Consider the following 25,804-nt stretch of genomic DNA (forward strand, 5'->3'; position numbering starts at 1 on the left):
ACTCTACTGTAATTAGTTTCCAACACCTGGCTTTACCTATAACAGAAATCTTTGTAAGACAGGAAGCTTGCTTTTAGAGATTCATGGTGTGTGCTGTAGTCATTAAGCAAGATTTCCCTTCAATTTGGCCTGGAGCCTTAACTCCCTGCCCCTTGCAATGCTGCACAGTAAGATTTGGATGGTGTCTTTCTTCTGGATGGTGGAGTAAGGGTGGGTTTGGATACACAGGCTTCATCCTGGACCATTAACTGTAGGAAAGTGTACCTTTGGAAGTTAAGGATCTGGAAATTGAGTCCTTTAAGGCTTCTTGTGTTTGATTAGCCCTTAGAAAGTCTTGGAGTACCCCCCAGGGGTATGTGTGCCCTAGTTCGAAGACCATTACCTTTAGACTATCTTTTATTGAAATTGAAAAAATTGAAAAAAAAATTGAAAAATTGAAAAATTGAAAAAATTTTATTGAATTGAAAGAACCCACTGTATTAATGGTGGGGCCCCGTATGTCTACAGGTGGGTTTGCCGTCAGAGCTGCCCTGGCTGGAACAAGGGCTCTGCTCACAAAATCACTGTGGTCAGGGCGAGTGTGCAGAAAATGTTGGCAGAACACCTGGCATTTGGTAGAAATAATTGCTTCCAAGACCAGAAACTGTGATAAGTGGAAGTACTACGGCCTGCTCCTCAACCTGAGGCAAAAACCAACACAAAATGTCATGGTGTACTATGATTATAACATCTGCATTTCTAATTTTTAAGCACTACGGCCAGTAATAATTTGAAAACTCATTTATGTAAGCTTACCTCGTTGGCATTATTTTAGTGAATTGAAACTATCAATCGTCAAGGGCTTTTTTGAATTTACTTTAAAAGCTAATGTCCTTTAATAAGAAAAAACAGGTGTTGGCAAGGATGTGGAGAAAGGGGAGCCTTCTTACGCTGTTGGTGGGAATGTAAACTGGCGCAGTCACTCTGGAAAACAGTGTGGCGTTTCCTCAGAAAGTTAAACATAGAACTACCCCACACCCAACAACTGCACTACTAGATTTTTACTCAAAGAATCCAAAAATACTAATTCAGAGGGAAACATGCACCCTGATGTTTATAGCAGCATTATCTGCAATAGCCAAACTATGGAGACAACCCAAGTGTCCATCAGCTGATGAATGGATAAAGATGTGGTGTGTATATTACACACACACACACACACACACACTGAAATATTAACGCAGCTGTCAAAAAGAATGAAATCTTGCCATTTACAACAACTGGATGGAACTAGAGTGTCTTATGCTGAGTGAAATAAGTCAGTCAGAGAAAGACAAATACCATATGATTTCGCTCATATGTGGAATTTAAGAAACAAAAGAGCAAAGGGAGAAAAAAGGCAAACCAAGAACAGACTCTTAACTCTAGAGAACAATCTGACAGTTACCAGACAGGAGAGGGGATGGGGGTGGGGGTGGGGTGGGTGGGTGAAACAGGTGATGGGGATTAAAGAGGGCAGGTGTTGTGATGAGCATTGGGTGAGGTAAGGAAGTGTCGAATCACTACATGGTACACCTGAAATTAATATAAACTAAAATTTGAATTAAAATGTTAAAAAATAACATAAGTTAGTATCATTTAAAAAGAAGTCAAGATACTGTTTTTCTGAAAATAAATAAATTGGAAAAAAAAAGAAGTCAAGAAATTAAAATTTATATCAGAATTTTTTCCCTAAACTATTTTTTAAGACTATGAGTCACCAAATACTTCTACCTCATAGGAGGGGAATAAAAAATATCAACGATAAATGTAACACTACTCCTACTATAGTAGACATAAATATTACTCTGTAAACTAGACATAAATATTACTCCTTTAAGCTCTCTTGTACTTTAATTGAAATCAAATATTCTGCTAGGACTCCATTTGCCTGACTGTCGGGAAATAGAGTCTCAGTCCATGTTGGGCTGTCCTCGCCTCCCCAAAATCAAACGAGATCCCAAAATGTTCACGGAAACAAGAGGAGGGGTTTCCAGTCTCGAGCCCGGCCCTGCTGAGCCTGCGCACGGTGAGGCACCTGTGGTTTGTGCTCAAGTGAACCCCAGTGCCCAGGGCACCATGTCATCGTCCCTCTGGGGGCTCTGCCACTGGCCCTTCTGCTTATGGCCCTTCTCCTCAGACCTTTGGCCTCCTCCTCACTGGGAGAACTCTTCTCTTGCTTTGTTTCTTCCCTTACAGAATTCCTCTAATGGGTTCTGGCTTGGAGAAAACAGCAGCCAGGGAGGCAGGCTGTGTAACAGCAACTTGAATTTCACAGCTTCTGTGGGGGAGTTGTACCAAGGGACTGGGCACCTGCTTGGAGTGGGAGCAGGGAGAAGACAGAGCTCAGAACACAAGTGAATACCCCCAGTGCTGGTTTTATACTACTATTAATAAATGGCAAACGTTATTAAGCATTACTCTTTCCTCAGATGATAACATTTAATTATCAAAATTTTGCCATGTTTTGAAGACCCATGACCGAGTCTTAAGAGACAGAGTGACTTTCCCAGTTTTAAGTAGCAGAGCAGGGATTAGAACCCAAGTCTGGTTGGCTCCAAAGTTCATCCCTTAGCTTACATTTTCTCTCCTGCAGAGTACTGGTAATATTTCATTTTGAGCCCAGTGAGCTGCGGAATAGGTTAGCTACAGTACGAGCTCCCGGGTAACTCCTCAGATTCGTCCATGGGACACCATTGCTCAGAGCTCTCCATCTGGTTGTTCAGAGTGCATTTGCCAAGACCAAAGAACAACAGTGCTGCTTTGGGCGTAATTAATGTTTAGACAATAACTGGTCAGCATGTTCAGCTGCTTCTTGAGGTCACTCCTGGGATATGAAAATAGGACCCCGGATTGGCATAAACAGGATGTTTGTTGTCTTTGTGCTCTGCCAGGAGGCCATGATTTCGGTCATCTAGAAGTTAGACCAGATTGCTCAGGTGCAGGTTCAAAAGGGGAGAGGATATGGTCGGCCTAGTTTTGTGTCATTTAAAACAGAAAATGGATGGATCTGAAATCCATTTCTGCTGAGTATGAATCTTGAGGTAGTGTTTAATAAAGTCGTAACAGAACATTGAAAAGGTCTTGGGTCAATTTTTAAATTGTATATCTTTAGCCATAAGTAAATAAATAAAAATTTAAATTGTATGTCTTGATCCCTAAATATCTTGATCCATAAATATCTTCCTGGTGAGGGCCCTCTTCTTGATCCAGAGTTGTTCCCTTCTTGCTGTTTTCTCACAGGGTGAGAGGTGTTCCGGAGCTCTTTTATAAGACATTAACCCCATTCGTAAAGGTTCCAACCTCAGGACCTAAGCACCTCCCAAAGGCTTACCTCTAAAATGCCATTACCCTTGGGAGTTAAGATTTTAACAAATGAATTCGGGGGGACACATTCAGGCTGTAGCACCCACTGAATCAAAATCTTGGCAGTGAGACCCAGGCATCATTGAACTTTCTGAGCCAGCCACGTGGTTCATGGTGTTTGGGTAACATAAACAGGTACAATGTTTTCTATCCTCTCTAGGTCTATGCAATATCTCAGGAGGAATATATAGGAGATGTATAGGCATACACATGGGTATCTAGAGACATACTAGTCTCTTAAGTAAATATATATATAGTTGAAATGTGCCTACAGATATTATTTTAAATCATAGTAAACATTAACGGAGCATCTGTATACTTCAGGCACTGTTCATTCATTCATTCATTCATTCATTCAATAAATGCTTGTTAAGAGCCTACTACAGGCCATCAGAAAAGGAAACAAAAGTCCCTGTCTTCAGGGAGCATGTATCTTAGTAGAAGGACATCAACAGTAGAATTCACGAAGACAGTTGCGTGGTGAGGAGTGCCATGGCAAGAGGTAAAACTGGAAAGGGATGGCAGCCGGCAGCAGCGGGGGGCCAAATGGCAGTTTTTTTTTTTTTTAAGATTTTATTTATTTATTTGACAGAGAGAAATCACAAGTAGGCAGAGAGGCAGGCAGAGAGAGAGAGAGGGAAGCAGGCTCCCTGCTGAGCAGAGAGCCCGATGCGGGACTCGATCCCAGGACTCTGAGATCATGACCCGAGCCGAAGACAGCGGCTTAACCCACTGAGCCACCCAGGCGCCCCAAATGGCAGTTTTGATAGGATGGCTGGGAACCGTCGAGGGAAGGGAAGAAGTGGGCTCTGTGGCTATTCAGAACAAGGCTGTTCCAGGTTTGGGGAACAGAAAGTGCCAAGTCCTGACCTGAGCAGGAGCCTTCTTGCTGGCTTCAGAAAACAGCACGGAGGCCAGGGGCTGGGATGAAAGAAGGAGATGCCATCGGAGATGCAAGGGACGGGCTGAGGCATGGGTCTCGTGGGGGCCTGTGGGCCACTGGAATTGTTTCCCTTTTCCCCCGAGGGAGACGGGAAAGATTCTGAGCCTCAGAACAGGTTTTAAGGGGGATCATTCTGGCCAATAGGAGGATACTGCTGGGGGTGGGCAGGGCTGGAACAAGAGCCAAGTTAGGAGACAAGGGCAGTAATCCGGGCGGGGAGAAGTTGGGCAGGCTGGTGAAGAGAGGAGTGGGGAGACCCACGTGGCTGGCAGGTGCACTCTGAAAGGGGTGCAGCAGGTCTGGGTCTGCTGATGGTTTGGAGGTGGATCGAGTGAGGGCTGCCCTGGGAGGTTTGCCACCGATGCTGGCCGTGGCCGTCGGCGCACTTGCTCTGTGGCTAGACTGGGTTCTGCATGTGGGTCATCCTTCGGTTCCAAGAAAATAATTATATTTTTGCTTTTAAAACATATATTGAATGCTTAAATTTTGTAAATTTGTCATGTGTACATAAAACGTCTTACAGAGCAGTCAGGGTGGTCTGGCTGCAGCGGGGGACCTTCTCCAGGGTATTGGTTAACCGGGACTGGAACCACCCTCACTGACACCTAGGAAAGCTGCCTTTCCCAAGAACAAATATATTCAGAACAGAATAATGAATAATATTTCCTGTTCTGTTTATTTCAAAGCGCTTTTATGTAAACACTCAAAAAATCCTTTCTAAGGTTAAGAATGGATGATATTAACCCCTCACTGGGAGATTCAGGAACCTGAGATCTAGAAAGGAAAGAAATGTTACAAGGATGAATTCTGCTAGATCAGATCTTCTGTCTTATGACTTCCTCCTCTTGATTGTGTGGTCTGATGTGTAGTGACTGGACCTCAGTCCAGGGAACAGAAGTGTGTGTGCCCAGGCACACATGCCTGCAAAGCAATCACACTTGGGTTACTAAGTACAATGATCTAGCAAGGGAACTGGAACTGATTATTCAAACCTTCTGAAACTCAGGCTTCCTGCTTCCTTTCTTGTTCTCTCTCTTTCCTCTCTCTCTGGTTATTTGGCCATTTTTTTTTCCCAAATCGTATTTTTTATCAAATGGTGGAATAGGAAAATAAAAGATACAGAAGTCACATTAGGTAGTGTGAAGAATAATTTTAATAAAAGTTGCAACAGAGAATGAATTTGAAATTAACATTAAAATGGAATTCTTAATTGCTGATGGATTTCAGCTTGCTTTGTTTTCGTGATCCTTGGTTCCTGTAGAAAAACAAGTCTGATTATGTGTGTACCAAGTAAGGCTGAGCTCCTCTTGTTTTGCTGAATAAGCCCTGAAGGCCCAGGATGGCAGCAAGCAGGGCCTGGGCCAGGTAGCAGCATTTCATGCGTGTGTCTCTTTTCAGTTTGCAGTGATGACCTCACCCACAAATTCAAAGGCTTCACTGTGATGAACGAAGCAGAGAGATACGAAGCTCTCAGACACTGTCGCTATGTGGATGAAGTCATTAGAGATGCTCCGTGGACACTCACCCCAGAGTTTCTGGAAAAACACAAGGTACTTACTCTTCCATGTTCTCTAAGTAGCAGAACTAGAGTCTGGTTCTGCAGTCTACATGCGGAAAGCCCAGAAGCTTCTACTCCCTAAAAGAGGTAACTTCAGGAACTGTCATGTATCACTTGATACAGCACCTGTCTTCTGCCCGGGCCTGGGGACTGATATCCTCTCGCTTCCTCACTGTGGGTGCTAGAGCTAGACCATCCACGTCCAAGTGCGGCTTCTCTCCCTTCCTAACTGTGGGACCTTGAGCAAGATCTTGAACTTACTTACTTAAACTGTAAAGTCGGGTGATGGCAGTACTTCTCCCAGGGCTCGTTTTGAAAACCTAATGAGATCATGTAAGTAAAACACTGAACACTAGCTGGCCCATAGCCAGAGCTCCAAAACATCATTGTCATTACCACACTGTCATCATTACTGATGCTTGTATATTCACAGGCATCATTTGCAAAGAAAAAAGGAACACACATTATATCCAGAAGGACACAGGTCAGCTTTTAAGGAAAGAACTTTATATCTATGATTTTGTGACCCTGAGACTCCTACTGATAAAAGATTTTTATTAGTTGAAAACACGAGAAATTCTTTTGATCTGCATGAAATTATGTGCTTTGTGTCTCCCTACCAGCCCCACATTAGGAGCTATTCTTTCCTTTTATAAGCCGTACCAAAAAAAAAAGAAAAAAAAAACCCACAAGATGAAGCTGTTCTAAGAGTTTTCTTTTCTATTTTTAAATTCCCGATGCAGAAGAGGAGAGAGAACACTGATAAATGTGCATGGGTAATAGCAGAGGAGATAATTTCCCAGCAAGAATAAAAAGCAAAAGGAGAAACTACAATACGATTTGCTTCCAGCAATCACTAACACATTTTTACTGAGCATCTATTGTATGTTCGGCTTGTGCCAGGCACGATGGGCGTACAGATGAGGGTAGTGACAGCCACTGTCTCTGATTCACCGCGTGCCAGGCACTGTGCTGAGGGCTTTGCTCCTACGTGAATCACATTAAGTCTCATGGCTACCGTGAGACTTTGTCATCATCATTGTTATATATCGGAGAGGAAGAGGAATTAAGTTTGAGTCCCAAGAATGGATTGAATAACAACAGTGACTGAGTGCTTACTGTGCACTGGTTATCACTTTTAGCACCTTTCCATGAGGACATCGTTCAATCTAGTGATTCTCAACTGGGCTTGAGTTTGTCCTCAAGGGACATGTGGCAGTGTCTGGGAACATTTTTGATTGTCGCAGCAACTGGGTGCAGCTAGGGGTGCTACCGGCATCTAACGGGTAAAAGCCAGGGCACCCCCCCCCCCAAGAATGATCCACCTTAAAATGTCACAGGTGTCAAGGTTCAGAAATGCTGATTTAATCCTTACGGCCAATGTCTGATTTCTCTAGCTGGTAAGCGGTGGGGCAGGTGGATGGTATTGCTGCTGTTAACTACGTCTCGAGGTGGAGCCAAGCCTCGTTACAAAGGGCTTCAAAAGCCAGGCAGCAAGTTTTGATTTGATGGAGTAGGAAACAGGGAGCTAGGGGAGTTTAGGAGGAAGGAGGAGGACACGAAGAAACCCGGTTAAGGACCTGCCTTCCACGTGACAGGTGGCTTGGAAAGGAGACAGCAGTGAGGAAGGGCAGGCACAGGCTGGAAGCCGTAGTCCAGGTGACAGGGCCCTGGATTTCGTGTATCAGCCGTGGAAAGGGCCTACTGGGTGCGTGTGCGTGCGGGGACGTTCACATGTACGCATGCGCATGCACACACACACACACACACACACACACACACACACACATACACCTCGGGGGCCCTGGGGACTTTTGTGCCTGGAGACTGAAGGAAGTAGGGAAAGAAGCCCAGTTCCAAGGTGTTTGGGGCCTAGGTACATTGGGAAACTGGAGGTGCCGCGAGGAGGGGACACCTGTTTTCAGGCTGAGTTCAATTTCAAATAGGTTGATTTTAAAGTGACTCCAAAGGGTGGCAAAATAGAAAGGGGTGATTTGGGGCAAACATGACAGGTTTTCTAGTTTCGGCAGCCTTCTGTCCCAATGGAAACAGTGGTATAGGTCCCACCCGCCTAACAAGGTGGTTAGGGAGCTCAAATAAAAAAGGTGTGAATTCATTTTTACCATATAAAACATGGATTAAGTGTGAGGGCCTGTTGCCATCAGTGGGACAGGAAACAGAGGTTTGGGTTCCTTGTCATAGCAAGGGTGATTAAAATCTGAAGCATGAATAAATTCTCTGAGGAGGAAGTTTAAAGACAGAAGGGCAGAAGCCCTAGAAAGCCTCCTGTCAGAGGAAAGAGAGGGACCAGAGAAGGAGACCAACCAATCTAGTTCCCTTTATCTCCTGGAAATGGAGACAGTTGGCAGGCAGTACCTTTCAGTCAAGGAATCAAAGGCACATTGTAAACTGCTTGTTTCAACTGCTTTATTATGACTGCTTTATTTCAAAAGGCATTTGCACGCTGGGAGGCCTGGGTGGCTTAGTCAGTTAAGCGTCTGCCTTCTGTCCAGGTCATAATCCCAGGGTCTTAAGATCAAGTCCCACAGCGGGCTTCTAGCTCATTGGGGAGCCTGCTTTTTTTTTTTTTAAAGATTTTATTTATTTGTCAGAGAGAGAGAGAGAGAGAGCAAGAGCGAGCACAGGCAGAGAGGCAGGCAGAGTCAGAGGGAGAAGCAGGCTCCCCGCGGAGCAAGGAGCCCGATGTGGGACTCGATCTCAGGACGCTGGGATCATGACCCGAGCCGAAGGCAGCTGTCCAACCAACTGAGCCACCCAGGCGTCCCAGGGAGCCTGCTTCTTCCTCTACCTGCTCTCTCTCTCTCTTTCTGTGACAAATAAATAAAATCTTTTTTTAAAAAAGTTTAAAAAAAAAGGCATTTGCACATCCATCCCAGTGATGACATCACTTCTCTCTCCCCCAACAGATTGACTTTGTGGCCCATGATGATATACCCTACTCTTCTGCTGGTTCTGATGATGTTTACAAGCATATAAAGGAAGCAGGTGAGTTCCCTTGTGCTCACCTGTCCACCGCATTATAACTGTCAGGTATAATAAGACACCCCTGCCCTAGTCTTGTAGCATATACATGGAAGGCACTGGAATTTCAGATGTCTGCCAAGTAGCCTTTATAAGCTGCTGTTGACATGTGCTAAGACCCAGTCAAAGGACAGACAGCATTTAGGTATTTATAGAAGAATTAACTCAAGCACCAAAGTACTCTTTGCTGAACCACGAGTATACCAACTTCTAGTGTGTGGCTCCATTTTAGGGCTCATCAGACAAAAGTCATAGGACCTTATTATTTAAAGGGCAATCATTTCCCTCATTCATATTTAGAATTCAGAATGAAATTATTTTATATTTCCAAGAAAGTTCCTTCCAGAAGACAGATAACTAGGTCATTAGCAATCTGGACTCCTTGTCTCCAAAGTCAGTCCTCTCACCTGTCATTCTGTCACATGATAGTAATGTCCTCAGGTACCACACGCAGAAGCAAAAAAAGAATGGGTAAATGTTTGGGAAATCAGGTAAAATACTTCTTCGCCAAACTGTGAAGTGCTGTCATGGAGGGCAGGCGTGGTGCCTGAGCTTTGGAAAACTGTTCCAGCTGTCACCAAACATTTCTTTGAAGGTCAGAGACTAGTCTATCCCAGGGAGTTATTGGGGGGCTGGAGAGAGGCAGGTTTCCTTCCATTGGAGACTCCCTGGGGTTCACTGCTTTGCCAAGTTCTCTGTCCCTATTCCTTTGCCGCTGAGGACTTGAGGGAAATCACTGTTGGGCATCGTAACAGATCCTTGGTTTCCAGCCTCAGCGGGATTCTTGATGTTCCTTGATAACATTTACTTTCCTGACCTGATGTACCTGTAAGCGCTTGCACCGTCGCCTCCCCTCCTGCATCCTGCGGGAAGGGGTAGGTTGTCTGTCCCAGGCTGACTTCTCTACCTGAATCCCCTCCTCCCTTCCTTGAAGGCTGCCTGCTGTAGGCCTCCCCTCTTTGGTGTGCAGGGTTCTCACTCTCCAGCAGCTTCTTCTCAGTTTACTACTGTTTGAGAGTCTACAAAAACAAAATAACAAAATCCCTCTTCTGCCCTCCCTCTCCCTTCTCCAGTCCCATCCTTGTTGCGCCATCCCTCGCCGGCACCTCGCCGGTGTACCCCCTCCGTCATTCCTCAGCTACCTGTGCTCTGACTTCTGTCCCATCCTCCCTCAGTTCCCTGATGACCTTCAGACCACCCAGTCTAGTGGCTTCTTTGCTGTCCTCCTCTGGCTGTAACAACCCTGCTGACCACTCTCCTCTCTAAGGTGCTCTCTTGTCCTCTACTTCTGGGACCTTCTCTTTCCCTTTAGTCTCTCTCACCACTCCTGGGTTTTGTGATTGGGTCTTTGTCCCTTGGCCCTGCCCAACCTCTCCATCTTGCTAGCCTGGGCTCTGCACCGCTTTGCTCAGGTCCTAAACTCCAGGCCAGTGGAGTCCATCCTAGTGCCCGGAAGCACCCCCATTTAGCGCCTTGGCTCCAGCTCTTCTGTGGGCCAGGCATGCCCTTCCTCTGGGCTTCCACGCCTATTCTGTGCCCAGCTGAGGAGCCAGCCCTTGACATGCCTCTCTCCTGGGGGCGTAATTCCGCAGCACTACCCCCCCCTATCCCTGCTGAGATACTCCTTGCAAATGCATCTTTCTCTCAGCTCCCTTCTGATGGCATCCTGATAGTGCGTGGGCTGGCGTGCGTGCCGTGTGTACGTGCGTGCGTGTGTGCATGCGTGTGTGTGTCTAGCTAGAATGAAATGGTGCGGTCTCTGCCATGTCTCCTCCATCTTCCCATCCCCAGCAGAGCCCCTGGTACGTGTATGGTGCTCATTCAGTGCTGGCTAAGCAAGAGGGCGCTTTTGATGCAGTCTGATGGGGACTCGGCTTAGGATGGAGGCCTTCTGTCTGCAGGGACTCTGCCCACTCTGCAGGGAGTAGAGTTGTTTACCCAGATAATTTGGACGCGCACACTGTCTTACAGAGTTTTTCAAATTACTTAGATGACGGGGCAGTCTAGGGGTAATTATATCAGCCTTTGCATCTAATCTGTTTGCTTTGCATTGGTATCATGGCCCCTGAGTCCTTCACCCCTTTATTAAAGGGAGAGGCTGACCACCTGCTCTAAATTGCTCCAAACCACCGTAGCCTTTAGACCTGGCGGGCTGCTGAGGAACATGGCAGGAGTAGGAGGGGAGAAACTGGCTGAGGAATCAGTTACGTGGAGATGGCTTATGGCATGGAGCGATGGTTACCTGTCTAAGTGTAAGATCTGGGCTGTGAGCTGGCTGGTCCTTCCTTAAAATCGCCATGAAGGACCTGGTATAGACCAGTGCTTGTCGAATGTGAATGTGACTATAGATCCCTACAGAATCTTGCTTTTCTTCTCTTTCCCTCCCCTCCCCGCATACACTTAACATGCAGTGTTCTATTAGTTGCAGGTGTACAGTAGAGTAGTCAGCAATTCTGTACAATTACTCAGTGCTCATCGTCGAAAGTGCACTGTTAATCCCCTTCGCCTATTTCCCTCATCCCTCCCCACCTCCCCTCTGGTAACTGACTGTTCTCTACAGTTAAGTCTACTTCTTGGTTTGTCTTTTTTTCTTTGTTCACGTGTTTGGTTTCTTAAATTCCACATATGAATGCGATCCTATGGCATTTGTCTCTCTCTGACTTATTTCCCCGGCATAACACCCTCTAGGCCCATCCATGGTGTTGCACATGGCAAGAGCTCATTCGTTTGTAGAGCTGAGTCATGTTCCATGGTCCACATGTGCCACATCTTGATCCATTTGTCTGTCAGCAGACCCTTGGGCTGCTTCTCTGTCTTGGCTGTTGTAAATCATGTTGCAGTAAACATAGGGGTGCGTGTATCTTCCTGAATTACAGCTTTTGTATTCTTTGGGTAAACACCCAGTAGTACTATTACCAGACCCTATGGTAATTCTATATTTCTAAGTTTTTGAGGAACCTCCATAATCTTTTCTACCGTGGCTCTACCAGTGTGCATACGAGGGCTCCTTTTTCACCACATCCTCACCAACACGTGCTGTTTCTTCTGTCTTCGATTGTAGCTATTCTGACAGGGGTGAGCTGATACCTCAGTGTAGTTTGTGTTTGCATTTCCCCGACGACAAGTGATGTTAAACATCTTTTCATGTGTCTGTTGGTCATCTGTATGTCGTCTTCATGTCTTCTGCCCATTTGTAATTGGATTTTTTGGTGTTGAGTTGCATAAGTTCTTTCTGTATTTTGATACTAACTCCTTATGGGCTATGTCATGTGCACCTATCTCCTCCCATTTGGTAGGTTGTCTGTCTTTTTGTTTTGTTGGTTGTTTCCTTCATTGTGCAGAAGCTTTTTATTTTGATTTAGTCCCAATAGTTTATTTTTGCTTTTTTTTCCCTCGCCTTGGGAGACATACTGCAGGATCTCCTTAAATGCAGATTTGGGTTCATTAGGTCTGGTGGGACTCAGATCCCCATTTCTAAGGAGCTGCTGGGTTGGTAGGTCCTGCAAGTCCATAGACTTCACTCAGAGTAGCAAGAATGTAGACCAGGTACAGTTCACCCGGGGTGAATGGAATCCATGATTCCTGGGGGGACAGTTTCTCAGCTGCCTTGTAGAGTAAAAACATGCACTCGGTGGTGGTTTTATGCTAGGTGAGTAGTCTCTAGTGAGCTAAGAAAAAGTTGCTTTCCCGATTTTAGGATATAGGAACAGGTCCAACATTCTCCTCACTCAAAAGCGATCCGGCACCCTATTGTTGCATAACAAATTACTCCCACAGTCGGTGGCGTAAAAGAGCCACTTCCTTTTGCTTGTGCTTTTGTAAGGCTTGGTGGGGTGGTTCTTGCTTGGGGTCTCTCCCATGGGTATACTCAGCTATTGCCTGGGACTGTGGTCATCCGAAGCCCCAGGTGGCCTGGGGGTCCCAGACGGTGCCCCTGTCTGGCTGGCAGTGGGTGCTGGTGGTCCACAGGGCGCTCAGCCGTGGCGGACGCCGCAGCGCCTGCTCGTCGCTCCTCGGCGTGGTGCGTGGGCTTCGGCAAGCGCGGGGCTGCCCGCGAGGGTGTGTGTCCTAGCAGGGCGGCTTCGGAGAGTCAGCAGCCCTGACCGAAGCCTCAGGGCCTCTTGGGCCCCAGCCATGGACGTGCGCCGGTGTCACTACTACCACCTTCTTTTTGTTGGGGGCCGGTAATCCCGGGGGACGGGGATGGCGCCTTCCTCTATTCACCCCGCTTCCTGTCTTCAGATCGAACGGTCAGGTGGTGTCCTACCTGCCCCCGGCGCACAGGCAGAGACCACCTGTGACCCTTCCTCCCACAGGCCCCTTGGTCTGCTCTGCTGCTGGCTCGCCGGGGGAGAGCCGCGGCAGAGAAGGCCATGGCATTCATCATGAAAGGAAGATGCTCAGAAATGGCCTCGGCGTCCACACCGGGCTCTTGCAGTCTAATTCAGATCTACTCTGAAAGTCACCAGTCACTTTAAAAGAAACCAGAGCTATCGAGGGTAGGGATTAAACTCTGCAGCTCTCCGCTTTGCTTGTCAGAGCTAAACGTCAAAACCCTCCGGCAAAGCTGGATGGAAGGATGGTGCGCAGATGAGGCGGACTGTCAGGTCTGCGGGCCTCGTCCGCCGGCTGCTGTGGCCCTACTACCTTCGAAAGGTTCCTTCATTATCGTGTGCTTGGCTGCTGCTTAAAATAGCTCCATAGCCAAACACTGCAATTCGGAAAAGCATGATAAAAAAGGTTCTCTGATCATGCTCATTACCGAATATTTTTAGCAGAGCACTAATTAGGATTTGGAGGAAGCCGGGTGCTTCATTATGTCAGCAGAGGGCTTGGCTTCTTTCACAGACCTCCCTCCCCACCAAAGCAAGCCTGTCCCCGCCCCCAACTTCCTGTTACTCAGCCAGGGAGCCCTTACTCTGTGGCTCACAGAATGGGGGCGCTCATGTCACTGGGGCCTAAGTGACTTGCTGAAATCTGCTAGGGGCCGGAGGATCTTCCAAATGGTTCACCAGGTGGCAAGGGGTGGGAAAAGGATCAGCCTGCTGAAAGATGGGATGCGGTGCTCACTGGAAAGGTCCCTGCTGCTCCCACCAAGGTGAGGATGTTGTTTCAGTCCCCCAGCTTGGGACTGCTCAGCTTGAGACCCCCCAGCCCCCAGGGCCCCCTGCACAGCTGAGTCGGTTGGGGCTGTTCAGCTACAGATGTTGGGATGGTCACACCTTCTGCCTTCCCTTTGGTCTTCTGTGTTTGCGTCTGTATTCTCAAGAAGTGGGAGGCGAAGTTTTTGACCTAGCTGTAAACCCCAAATCCGTGCTCTGAGCCCCAGAGTATTAGAAAGCGGGTGCTTTGTCTCCCATAGCAGGAGTAGCTGCCGGCTGCGGCTACCACGCATGTGCAGCTGACACCGGCCGCGAATTCCGTGGGCCGCCCTGGCAGGGGCCAGAAGGCTGACAAGGTCACGGGGGACAAGAGAAACAGAAGTGGCTTTGGAAAGGCCCTTAGAGATCAGTAGTCCTCTATTCAGTCGGGCAGCATATTTTCTCCCGGCGCCTGCTTGCGGCCCGATGCGGAGAATCTCGAGCAGGATAAGACAGGAGCAGTCCCTTCCCTCACGTAGCTTATTGTCAAGTGGGAAGGCAGTTGCTGAAGAAGCTGCTCTATAAAGACCTTGGAATTTTGAAGGAAAAGAGCCGTGGAGCATGAGAGGGAATAAAAGCCAGAAGAGCCAGCCCAGGGCTTGAGAGATTTCTTTGAGGAAGTGACGCTGAAGGTGAAGCCCAGGGGATGACTGGGAGTTGGCCGGGTAGAGAGGATGTTGGTGGCAGAGTGGGGGGAGGGGGCCCACCCTGTCAGGACGCTCAAGTCCAGGGTGGGGGGCTCAGGCAGGCTTAGCTTGCTGCCCACCTCTGGAGAATCCAAGGACAATGGGGCCGCTCACGGTGGTGGAGCCCAGGGGCCTTGGCTTAGGCAGTGAGCTTGGGGAGTGGGTCTTCGATGAGGCTCATGAGAGCGTGCAGGGAAGGGGTCAAGTACGCCGCTGCAGAGCCAAGGTACAGATTTGGGTCTGAATACTGAGGACCGTAGAAAGCCAGTGAAAGATGCTGGGCAGCCCTCTGATTTCTATTTTGAAAGATTGTTCTGTGGCTCTTGCTATGTGTAAACAGGGTTGAGGGAACAAAAATCAGTATCACCGGAGACTGGTTTTGAGGCTCTTGATATAATCCTTGAGCCAGATAGTGCTAGATGGCTTTAGATGGAGGAAGGAGAAAAGTGGGTGAATTGGGGAGCCTCTTAGGGAGTAGACTGGTGAGTGGAAGGAGAGTGACTGGACATGGGAAGTGAGGGAGAGGGAGGTGGCACAGATGAGCCCAAGGTCATCTTGTCTGGTCACCTCATTTCTCAGTTTTGGACACTGAGGTTAAGAAACTTGACTTCTGAGGAATGAGTCTAGCCCAAGTCTCCAGAGAACCCAGCGCCCTTGTCCCTAGGCCCTGTCCATCATGCTGTCCCATCCCTGATGTCTCTGAGTGGCCATAATCCTACTGGGTATAAATACCTCAGCTGCCAACATGTCATTTCAGTTGACAGAAGTGTAAGCAACAACCACATTCTTGCTTCGATAACACTAGCGACCTCTTTATAGCCCTGTATCGGTGCATCCAAATTCAGCCTTGAGGACGGTAAGGAGGGTCTTTTAGAACTTGGCATCCTTTGAGCTTATTTTACTCAGTCCCAACTGTTCCAGATGACCCAGTCCTGAGTGGTGAAACCACCATCCAGAGTAGACTATTGAGAGGGAGATAAAATCATCCAGCAACCCAAGGACATGTCTTCAAATCAGAGATGACAAAATAGTGCCTTTGGGTCTTTTCCTCAGCCGAATGTGTTGCAGAGTTCCTTAGGGAAGCAGGGGACTTGCCTGTCATGCTTGTGGCTCTCTAGTCACTCATTTAATTTGCATTTGTCAAGCACTTTCCATGTGCCAGAAAAGGGCAGCGAGCAGGGGGCTGGCTATCGAGGCATGATCTCTACTTTGAAAACGTTCCCCTTTGACAAGGAGACGGGCATTTAAATTGTGTTTGTTAATGGAAGATAGGTTTGTATCCTGGAGGTTGTGGCTTCTGCTTGGTGCTATCAGGAAAGACTTGGCAGAGATGACACCTCGAAGCTGGGCCCTGCCGGAGGAGGAGGAAGGCTGCAGCTGGTGTAGGCAGGGAGGGGGGACCTGGGGCAGAGAAGCAGGACATGGCACGAATGAATGCCAGGAGCGCCCAGGGCCCAGGGCCAGGGTGCCGGGCCGGCCGGAAGTGCACGGAGCTGAGCCCGGACCAGCCAGCTGGCGCCACGTGCAAAAGCCTCACTCACGCACCCAGGAGCCGCCGCTCAGTCCTGGAAGCGAGTGTTCACGGAAAACGGGGCAACAGAGACCATCTCACTCTTGTTCTCCTCTTTATTCTTTGAACAGGAATGTTTGTTCCAACTCAGAGAACGGAAGGCATCTCAACGTCAGACATCATCACCAGAATCGTCCGCGACTATGATGTTTATGCCCGACGCAACCTGCAGAGAGGGTACACAGCCAAGGAGCTCAATGTCAGCTTCATAAATGTAAGCGTGCCACCCCCCGCCCCCACGTCCTCTGACAGACACCACACACACCAGCACTGCCGCCATTTGCTGAGCGCTTGTTGTATCCCTCACAGCGTTTCTGTTTTAAATTCCAGCACCACGGTGTTCTTGATCTTGTATATTTATTGTCCTAATTCAGTCTGCATAATGGTGAACTGATATATTCTCCCCATTTAAAAACAATTTTTTTAAGATTTTATTTATTTGACAGACATCACAAGTAGGCAGAGAGGCAGGCGGGTGGTTGGGGGTGGTGAGCAGGCTCCCCGCTGAGCAGAGAGCCTGATGCGGGGCTCGATCCCAGGATCCTGAGATCATGACCTGAGCTGAAGGCAGAGGCTTAACCCACTGAGCCACCCAGGTGCCCCTGTATTCTCCCCATTTTACAGATGGAGAAAACAGTGTCCAAAGGACTAACTTAAGTCAATCAAAGCCCACAGTAGTGAGCTCCACGTTTTATAAAGGGGCTGTCTCCCTTCTCCTCCAACCTCCTGCTTTGAGAGTTCTCAGACTTAACTGAAGGGGGTCTGAGAGATCTGCCCTCATGAAAGGCAAGCATTGTCTTCTGCTCAAAGGGAAGGAAGGAAGGCAGAGGCAATGAAAAGTTAAACTCAGAGAAAATGAGTTTTAAATTTTCATTTTATTAAAGCCTTACAGATGCTCATTAGAAACTTTAACAGCCATTTTTTTTTATTTTCCAGAGAAATTACAGCTGCTTAAATAAAGCCTAAAGTCCTTGGCTTCCTTTTGTATTTGCGCTGTATTGTTCCCACAGAGCTGCTGTTAGCTTAATAATAGAGCAACTGTTAAAACAATCTTTAAAACAAGCAAAACAGGCTGTTACAAAGCTAAGAGGGCAGTCCCGTTGCTACAGGTGATGTCAGTGCATCTGGACAACTGTATTTGCCTGGACTCCGAAGAGGGGATAAAGTTGATTAAAACAGAAACCCTTCATCCATGCGGAATTTCACACTCCCCCAACCCAATAGATTTTTTTTAAGAGTGATTTTTCTGCCAGACTGGATGGTTCTGATCACAGCCCTCACTATCCAGCAGCTTATACACCTCGATCGTTGGTGCCTTCTAGGTGGGGAGCAGTTTGTTAACTGTCCACCAGTGGTTCGTCTTTGTCCTCAAGAGGCAGGAGCTTGGGAGTCTAGGCTCTGTGGCTTCACACATGTCGGGCAACAAAACAGAAAATGTTGGGTTCAAGTGGCACCAGAACAAGTGGCTGAGAAGAATCCCATCAAAGTGATTATTTGGTATCTTATAGAATATAAAGCCCTGGTTATTTCAATAAATTAAACTGTCTGTTCTTTTAAATTGAATCCAGTCAGCCATTCAAGCATGTGAAACCGTTTCCAAAAGTTATTGCTCGTTCTCTTCTAACGGCCTTTAGCTAAGCCACTTAGCTCAAGGAGCCATGTAGTGAGCGTGGATGGCTCTCGGCCTTTCTGCGACGAGGCTGGCTGCAGCTCAGAGAGAGAATCCAATGTCAGATGGGCGCGTCGATGAAGCACAGAACCTCAGAGGAGGCAGGAAACTGCCAGCAGCCGTCGCTTAGTCCAGGTCCCTCAACTTAGACATGAGTAACACTGTGCTTGGAGGGGACCTGGCTGAGGTCCCTCCAGCAGAGCAGAGGGAGCAGCGGCAGCGCTTCCTGCTGCATGGCTGCCGGCCCCTCCAGCCCGGGCTGCCCCCCACCCCAGCGCCGCACGTTACATGCAGCTCATGCCCCACGGAGGCTGCAGTCAAGTTTGGAAAGGCTGAATATTTCAATATTTCAGGTGTCTCAAAAAATTCTGAGATAGGAACTTGAGTCCCATGTGGTGAAGAAAAAACCTTCTTGTGAGAGAACAGATCATGACTTCATGGAGGGGAAGGCCATTCATTTCATGTTATTTCCTTGCTTTGCTAGCACGTTCCTCAGGTGACACGAGGAGAGGCTTACTTATGCTGCCTCATCGTAATCAAACAGCCAACGCACACTGTGTTTTTACTTTTAAATGCCAGGCTTTGTGCCAAACCCTTCATGTGCCTGATCTGACCTAATAGTTACAGGAACTTGATGGGGTAGGGATGATAATTATCTCCACTTGACCAGGAAGAAACAGGTTTAGAGGTGGCTTGTGTGACTTGCCTAGCATACAGGGCCTTCTGGGCACACCGGAAGAGCATTGCTGCATAGTGGCTATAAGGAGGACGAAATCTCAGTCCAGAGAGGCTATCAGGATGAAAGCTGTCTTCATCACCAAGAAAATAGATGCAATTCAACTAGCTTAAAGGAAAATATCATTACAATGAAAATTATAGTGTCACACACGGTTTTTACGACTTAGCCAGTGGCTGATTTCAACCAGTACTGGTTTTAACAATGTCCCAGTAAAAGAGAGAATGCGGGCAGCCTCTGAGTGACCATTCTATGGACAACTCATACTTTTGTCTAAATCTCAGGAGAATTGGGGGGTGGGAGTTGCCCAATAGCTACCTGTAATAAACAGCAAATATGTATTTTTTTGTTCTTATATAAGTGACTTCAACTCTGATGTTTACAAGAAAAAGAATATTAAAATCACTTGTAGTTCACTTTACATATCCAAGTAGACTAATGACAAATGACTTTTCTTACGAGATGTGCCTTCCCGTCAATCTAGTCCTTGGAAATAGCAACATCCTGACTCTTCAGGTTAAGAACAAACACAAGTCGAAATAAAATGACCATTAGTGTGAATGACTGGTCTCTCTCATGCCCTCTGGGATAAATCTCTTTTTCCTCTTTTCATTTTTGACCAGGAGAAGAAGTACCGCTTCCAGAACCAAGTAGACAAGATGAAGGAAAAGGTCAAGAATGTAGAGGAAAGATCAAAGGAATTTGTGAACAGAGTGGAAGAAAAGAGTCATGATCTCATTCAGAAGTGGGAAGAGAAGTCAAGGGAATTCATTGGCAACTTCCTAGAGCTGTTTGGGCCTGACGGCGCATGGGTATGTAATTACTTCACTTGGCCCTGTGGTGACGGGCATTTTTGGTTTATCTTCATCTTCATGGATCTACTTGAGGGTATCCCTTATCTCAGTCCAATATGCACATCTGCTCGAGTAGCTTCAAGTGTGTGTCATTTATTTAGTTTTGGCTTTATCCCTCAATATGGCACCCACTAGCACCCAAAGCCAGTTCTGGTCTCTGTTTCTATTTCTTGTCCAGACCTTGAAGCCTTTTGGTAATTGCTGAAGGTCTGGTACTACAGAGGTTGGTTCTGTAGCTCACTGTAGTCTTTCAGCTGGACATGAGGCAAATCTGGAGGATGAGATTCAAGTGGGTCAGTGGTGTCATGGCATTTGTGTTGTGAGATAAGCTAATGGGCTCTTGGATCCACGAAGGGAGAAGGGGCCAAAAGATGTGTTGTGTTGGTCAGCTTTTTTTGTCAGGAAACTTCTTCCATTGCATGTGAGAGAGAGAAGAGGCATAATTTTGCCCTGCATCTATGCCTGTCATGCCCTGAATTTCCTGTTTTCCATGGCATAAATGTGTTGGGATAAAGTATACAAGTCTTAGGGGACTGAGACCATGATCTAAATCTTAAAGAAACTACAGAGGGTCTCCTCTAAATTCTACAAACAATTCTGAGTGGAAGCTATGGAAAGAGAAAATTCTGGAAACCACCTTGTACTCCACTGGTATTTCTATTGTGCATGTACTTAAAGAGTAAAGAACCAGTATTGTCAGCAGCATTGAGGGTCTATGAAAGAGATCTTTTAAAGCTAGCCTTCCTTTTTAAAACCAAACGAAATGATTCCATTTGATTTCCTTGTTTTTAAGTAGCCTAGACTTCCTATTATGACATGAGAAGTCTCTAACAAAATCCACTTTGGCTTAATTATTTTATTGATGGGTTGTCACTGCTGCCTCTGCTCATTTGAGCTGGTTCATTATAGGATTATCTAAAAGTAAAACACTCAATTAGTAATAGAAAAAGAACAATGTTTGAGAAGTTGGAAGAGATGCTTTGCTTCAAGTCTAGTGGCCTCTAAATGATTATAGAGGTGGGTGTTATAGGCTAATCAGGTCCTATTGCCTGAGTCTGAGAGGTGTAGAGGGTTTGCAAGCGGCTGCTCGAGCTTTCAATGACTTCTAGAAAGAGCTAGCGATACTGGAGGAGCCAAGTGCTGGGTTCCTTTTCACTCTCCATGGGCCTGTTCAAGTTCTTGGCTCAAATCAGTTTAATTCATGGGCCGTTTAGTCATGTGCTTATATATGCACGGTGCTAGCAAGAACATGCAGACAAGCTGCAGAGCCTAGTCTCTGGGATTCCATGACATCTATAACAAAGTATAGAATTTCCCGTTAGTTTAAGGTGTACTTTAACAGTTCACATTTTCACAACCTATGTTCAGGGGATGGACAAACAGCTAGTGGTTTTTTTTAAAATGGAACCAGGTGGGTATTCACTTCCTTGTAGGGATTCAGAAATGTGTCTCTGCGGAGAAATATGTCTCTGGTATTGTAACTAAAGAGGATGGATGTTTTCTCCACTTGGAGCGAGCATAGGCAGGGGAGGAATAGAATTTCATAGTAACGTTATGGATTTTAGTTGTTTCAGGCTCCCAGTGAAGGTGAGATAGTAGCTGGAATTGTTCTAGAGGAGTCTGGTGACAGGTAGCTGCAGTGATTTTTAAGAAATGAAACCCAGCTTCGAGTCTGGAGGTTTTTCTTTTTAAAACTTGCTATTAGTGTCAAAACTGTTATTAACATTAATTTACCATATCAGCCAGACTTAGACATTGCTTTTTTTCTGTTGACATTAAAAGTACAGGAATAGTTACAAGGATGTTAAACGCCAAGATAAGTAATTTGCTTTTCATGAATATGCTATTATTATAATAATTCTTTATTTGTGGATTTGGGACTAGAACTCATTTCTTAAAATAGAGGATCTGCATTACCTGCAAATACAGTACTGTTACAAATAACCCCAACTCGGAGAAGTACAAAATAGAAGGATTTAAAGTACAGAACTTGGTATGACAGAACTGGTATGTGGCTCTGTGCGTAGCTTTTTATAGTAGGTATTCCATAAATGTGTCTGGATTGAATAGATGCATGGGTGCCTGATAGAGACCTATTCCCGGAACCTTTTAGTATCTGCAATGATGAGGTTTAATCCTCTGTAGTTAGATCTATACAGAGATCACTATCATATATACAGGTTGCTAGAGAGATAGACCCTTAGCCTTTTATTGTTTTGGTGCTTGGTACAGGAGTTGGTACAATGTGGGGGTTTAGATCAAATTCAGTTGGCGGAAGGGGTTTGCTGGGCCTTCATTTCCTTCCAGAAAGGCATGACCTCTAGTTAGCCATGTGCACACCACTACCCACTGTTACTCCCTGCCACCTCCTCCAACCTGACCTTTCTGCTGCCCACCTGGATGCAGTGGTATTTGTGTTTGCTCTGTACAGGAGAGTCTTAGCTTCTCACTGAGGGACCTGATGCTTGATATGAAGAACTGTGAAAATCCACATCCACATCCTGAAAAATCCACATCCTTCCATTCCAGCAGAGTGTGAAGTGGTGGTGAGGACCATGTTGTTACAGTTTAGAAGTTGTATAGCAGGCTAAACCTTTTTCAAGGCCTTTTAATATCTACTCTACCCATTTTAACCACACAATAAAAGGAGTATTATAGCTTTGTTCTAGATAAAGTAACAAAGGCCTAGGAAAACTATGATGCTTTTCTATGGTCTCCCAGGTGTTTGGAGGTACTGGGATGGAGCCTGGGGCCAAGTCTCTTTCCTCCTGACCAGCACTGTATCATCTCCCATAGGACTGTCCCCCGGAGGCAGTCACTTTCCTTCCCCTTCCGCACTGGGTTAGGCTATGGCATCTGGAGAAACACATGTGCCAAAAGTGCTCTAAGGCTCTATGACAAAGCCCGTTGCCACAATGCCACTTCAGGCCAGCTCGGCTAGATTCAGGAGAGGTGGTGTCAGCCTTCCTCTTAAGCAAGCAGAAATCTTGGTGTCCCTGGTGATATTATCTCTTGGTGAGTAACAAATTACCCCCAAATTAAGGACTTAAAAACAACAAATATTATTTCTCACAGTTTCTGCAAGTCAGGAAGCAGCTTAGGTGGGTGGTTATCATTCAGGGTCTGCCATGACGTTGCAGTCAAGAGGCCAGCTGGGGCTGGAGGATCCTCTTCCGCATCTTGTGACCCGGAACAAGGTACCTCAGTTTTTCCCCATGTGGACCTTTGCACAGGCTGTTCAAGTGTCTTCAGGACAGAGAAGCTGGCTTCCCCTTGAATGAGTGAGAGAGTATTCAAGAGAAAACCTAGTCTTTTAAGACTAATCTCTGAAGTGACAATCACTTTATGCCATATTGCAGTGGTCACACAGACAATCGGGGTACATTGTGGGAGGATACCACACAAGGATGTGGGACCTAGGGGGGCCATCATTGCTATAATAGAGGATGTATTCCCATTTATTCAGTCCGATGGGGGGATTATCATAGCTCAAAAGGTTGTTTTCCAATCTTCCCACCTACAGCTCTTTAACTACTTGATCCATTTTTTTTTCTGCTTGATTCTTGTAACTAGTCTTGACGAACACTCAGAAGACAGTGGCCAAGGGACCCCTTCCCCACAGAGACTTGGTATTACCTCTGTCTCTCAGAGACCTACCCACCAGACTATCCTCAAAGGAAGGGGCTTCAAAGGGGCTGAATTCTGAAGCTTTGTTGTCATGTTGGAGGCAATGCTATTCTTTTCCAAGGGATTCAGGTTCATGGAGCCAGGATTAGAGAATGCTGAATCAGCTTTTGGGGTAGGCCTTCCTAGTAAACATATTTTTTTGAAAGGGTCAGACACATTCCATTTAAACATTGTGCCTTAGCTACATAGGCTACATTTTAAAAACATTTAGTATCATTTTGAATGATCTGCCACCATAGTCCTTAACTGACTTTGAACCATGGATTCATTTCCTGTTTGAAATGAAAATGCATCTGATCCCAGGGTCCTGGGATCGAGCCCCGCATCAGGCTCTCTGCTCCGCGGGGAGCCTGCTTCCTCCTCTCTCTGCCTGCCTCTCTGCTTACCTGTGATTTCTCTCTGTCAAATAAATAAATAAAATCTTTAAAAAAAAAAGAAATGAAAATGCATCTATTCTGTTTTACAACATGAACATAGACCTTTTCCTGGAGCACCAAGAGAGAATAACCTTAGGTCAGGTCCAAGTTTTTAGTTCATCCCGGACACAAACACTCTCAGCCCCAATGCAATCAGTCAGGTGGATCCGTATATGAACCAAACAGGCATTTGCATCTAATATAAGAGATATTTTTTTAAAACCTTGATGATGTGTTAGTTTTTCAGAAAGAACAAATTTACATGATATGAGGTGCACTCCTGATTTTTTTCAAACTGTGATAAAATGTACCTAACAAAATTAGCATTTTAACCATTTTTACCATTCAGTGGCGTTAAACATTCATAGCTGTGCTGTGCAACCAACACCACTATCCATTTCCAGAACTTTTGCATCCTCCCGTATTGCAACTCTGTACTTATCATATAATCTGTCTTCACCCGACCCAATCCCTGGGAATCCCCCTTCTTAATGTCTCTATGAGCTTGACTAGTCTAGTGGGGTCATACAGTGTTTGTCCTTGTATCTGGCTAATTTCATTTAACATAATGTCTTCAAGGTTGAACCAATGTTGAGCATGTGTCAGAATTTCCGTCCTCTTGAAAGCTGAATAATTTCCCTTTGTGAAAGAACTTTGTTTATGTTTAATCATTGGCCTGAGAGGCAGGCATCTAAATTGACACATACCTTAGGAGCCTGCTTGGGTTAGTCTCTAGGACAGGGGCTGGTGGATGCCATCTTTGAGTTTCCCTTTACCTCACTCCAGCTTACTGGCATGTCCCAGAAAGGACCTTGTACCCTCCTTTGGCACCCCCATCTTGTAGCCACCGAGGGGACACCTCGAGAACTCCTGGATCTGGTGGCCAGTGCAATTTGCACTCCAGAGTCCCAGAAGACTAACCGACTGAGCAACCATCTACCACCCCCAGGGCCATAGCAAGAGGTTAGAGACCCCTGCTTCTGTTAAATAAACCTTTTAGCTTATCTTCATAGCTGTGGCCAGAGTGGCAGGCTTCTAATTAAACATCCATCTAAGGGATGACCATAATCCTCTCCAGAGACCTTGGAGGCCAGGTGCTAACTTCACACTCTTTCTTCCATCCTCCAGAGCACCAGTAGCTCCTGGAGAGGAGATTGTACATGTGTCTGGGTCCTGGTCTTTGGGGGCTGCCACCCCAGGGATGTTCCTTGATCTCCTACCTCTGGTGGCTAGCCAACCCCAGGGCACTGCCCAGACAGTAGGCTGAAATAAACCCCCAGTCTTTCTATCAAAGAGGTTCTTCATTTACCCAGGAGCTGGGGCCTAAGCAAGGCGTTTGGTTTGGCACAGTTCTAGGGACCTAATGAGATGCACGCTAAGGACTGGGGCCACTGGACATCAACTTTGTATTCACCCTCTGTGTTGCATCTCCTAGAAAGGAACTTGTATACTGGTCAAGTGTCCTTAGTTTTAATAACTGCCATGGACAAGCACCTCTAGATGACCAAACTCTGGTGCTCAACAGGACTTAGCTCGCAGTCCTGCAGGAGGGTATACAGAGGGGTGCCTCATACTATGGTGCTTTACTTTGTATTATTTGCAGATATACTGTTTTCTACTAATTGAAGGATTACGGTAACCATGCACTGAATTCGTTTACTGGCACCCATTTTCCAACAGCATTTGCTTATTTTGGGTCCGTGTCACTTGTTGGTAATTCATGCAATATTTCGAACATGTTCATTATTCTTATATTTGTTACAGTGACCAGTGGTCTTTGATGTCACTATTGTAATTGTGTTGGGACACCATGAATCATGCCCAGATAATATGGTGAACTTAAAGGTCTGTGTTCTGACTGCTCCAGTGACCAATTTATTCCTCATCTCTCTCCCCTTCCTTGGGCTACTTATTCTCTGAGACAACAATAATACTAAAATGAGGCCAGCTGATAACCTTACAGTGGCCTCTAAGTTTTCTAGTGAAAGGAAGAGTCAGAGGTCTCTCACTTTAAATCTAAGGCTAGAAATGCTTAAGTTTAGTGAGGAAGGTGTGTTGAAATCTCAGCCTCTTGTACCAGTTTCCAAATTTGTGAATACAAAAAATTCTTGAAGGAAA

General features: G+C 46.2%; 1 protein-coding gene across 5 annotated transcripts in view; it reads left to right on the top strand.

Moving 5' to 3' along the window:
• PCYT1B (phosphate cytidylyltransferase 1B, choline) overlaps nt 1–25,804 on the top strand; it is a 121,683-nt gene that overhangs the window by 74,538 nt on the left and 21,341 nt on the right. For 4 of the 5 annotated variants that reach the window (XM_044235222.1, XM_044235220.1, XM_044235223.1 and 1 more), the window contains exons 4-7: nt 5,726–5,877; nt 8,813–8,891; nt 16,396–16,538; nt 19,353–19,541. In XM_044235222.1, coding sequence (XP_044091157.1) covers nt 5,726–5,877; nt 8,813–8,891; nt 16,396–16,538; nt 19,353–19,541 — 563 coding nt within the window. Of the gene's footprint in view, nt 1–5,725; nt 5,878–8,812; nt 8,892–16,395; nt 16,539–19,352; nt 19,542–22,014; nt 22,208–25,804 lie in introns of those variants that run through there. The other variant, XM_044235224.1, reaches the window with a different exon arrangement.

The sequence above is a fragment of the Neovison vison genome, chromosome X (assembly GCF_020171115.1).
Source record: "Neovison vison isolate M4711 chromosome X, ASM_NN_V1, whole genome shotgun sequence".
Classification (NCBI taxonomy): Eukaryota; Metazoa; Chordata; class Mammalia; order Carnivora; family Mustelidae; genus Neogale; species Neogale vison.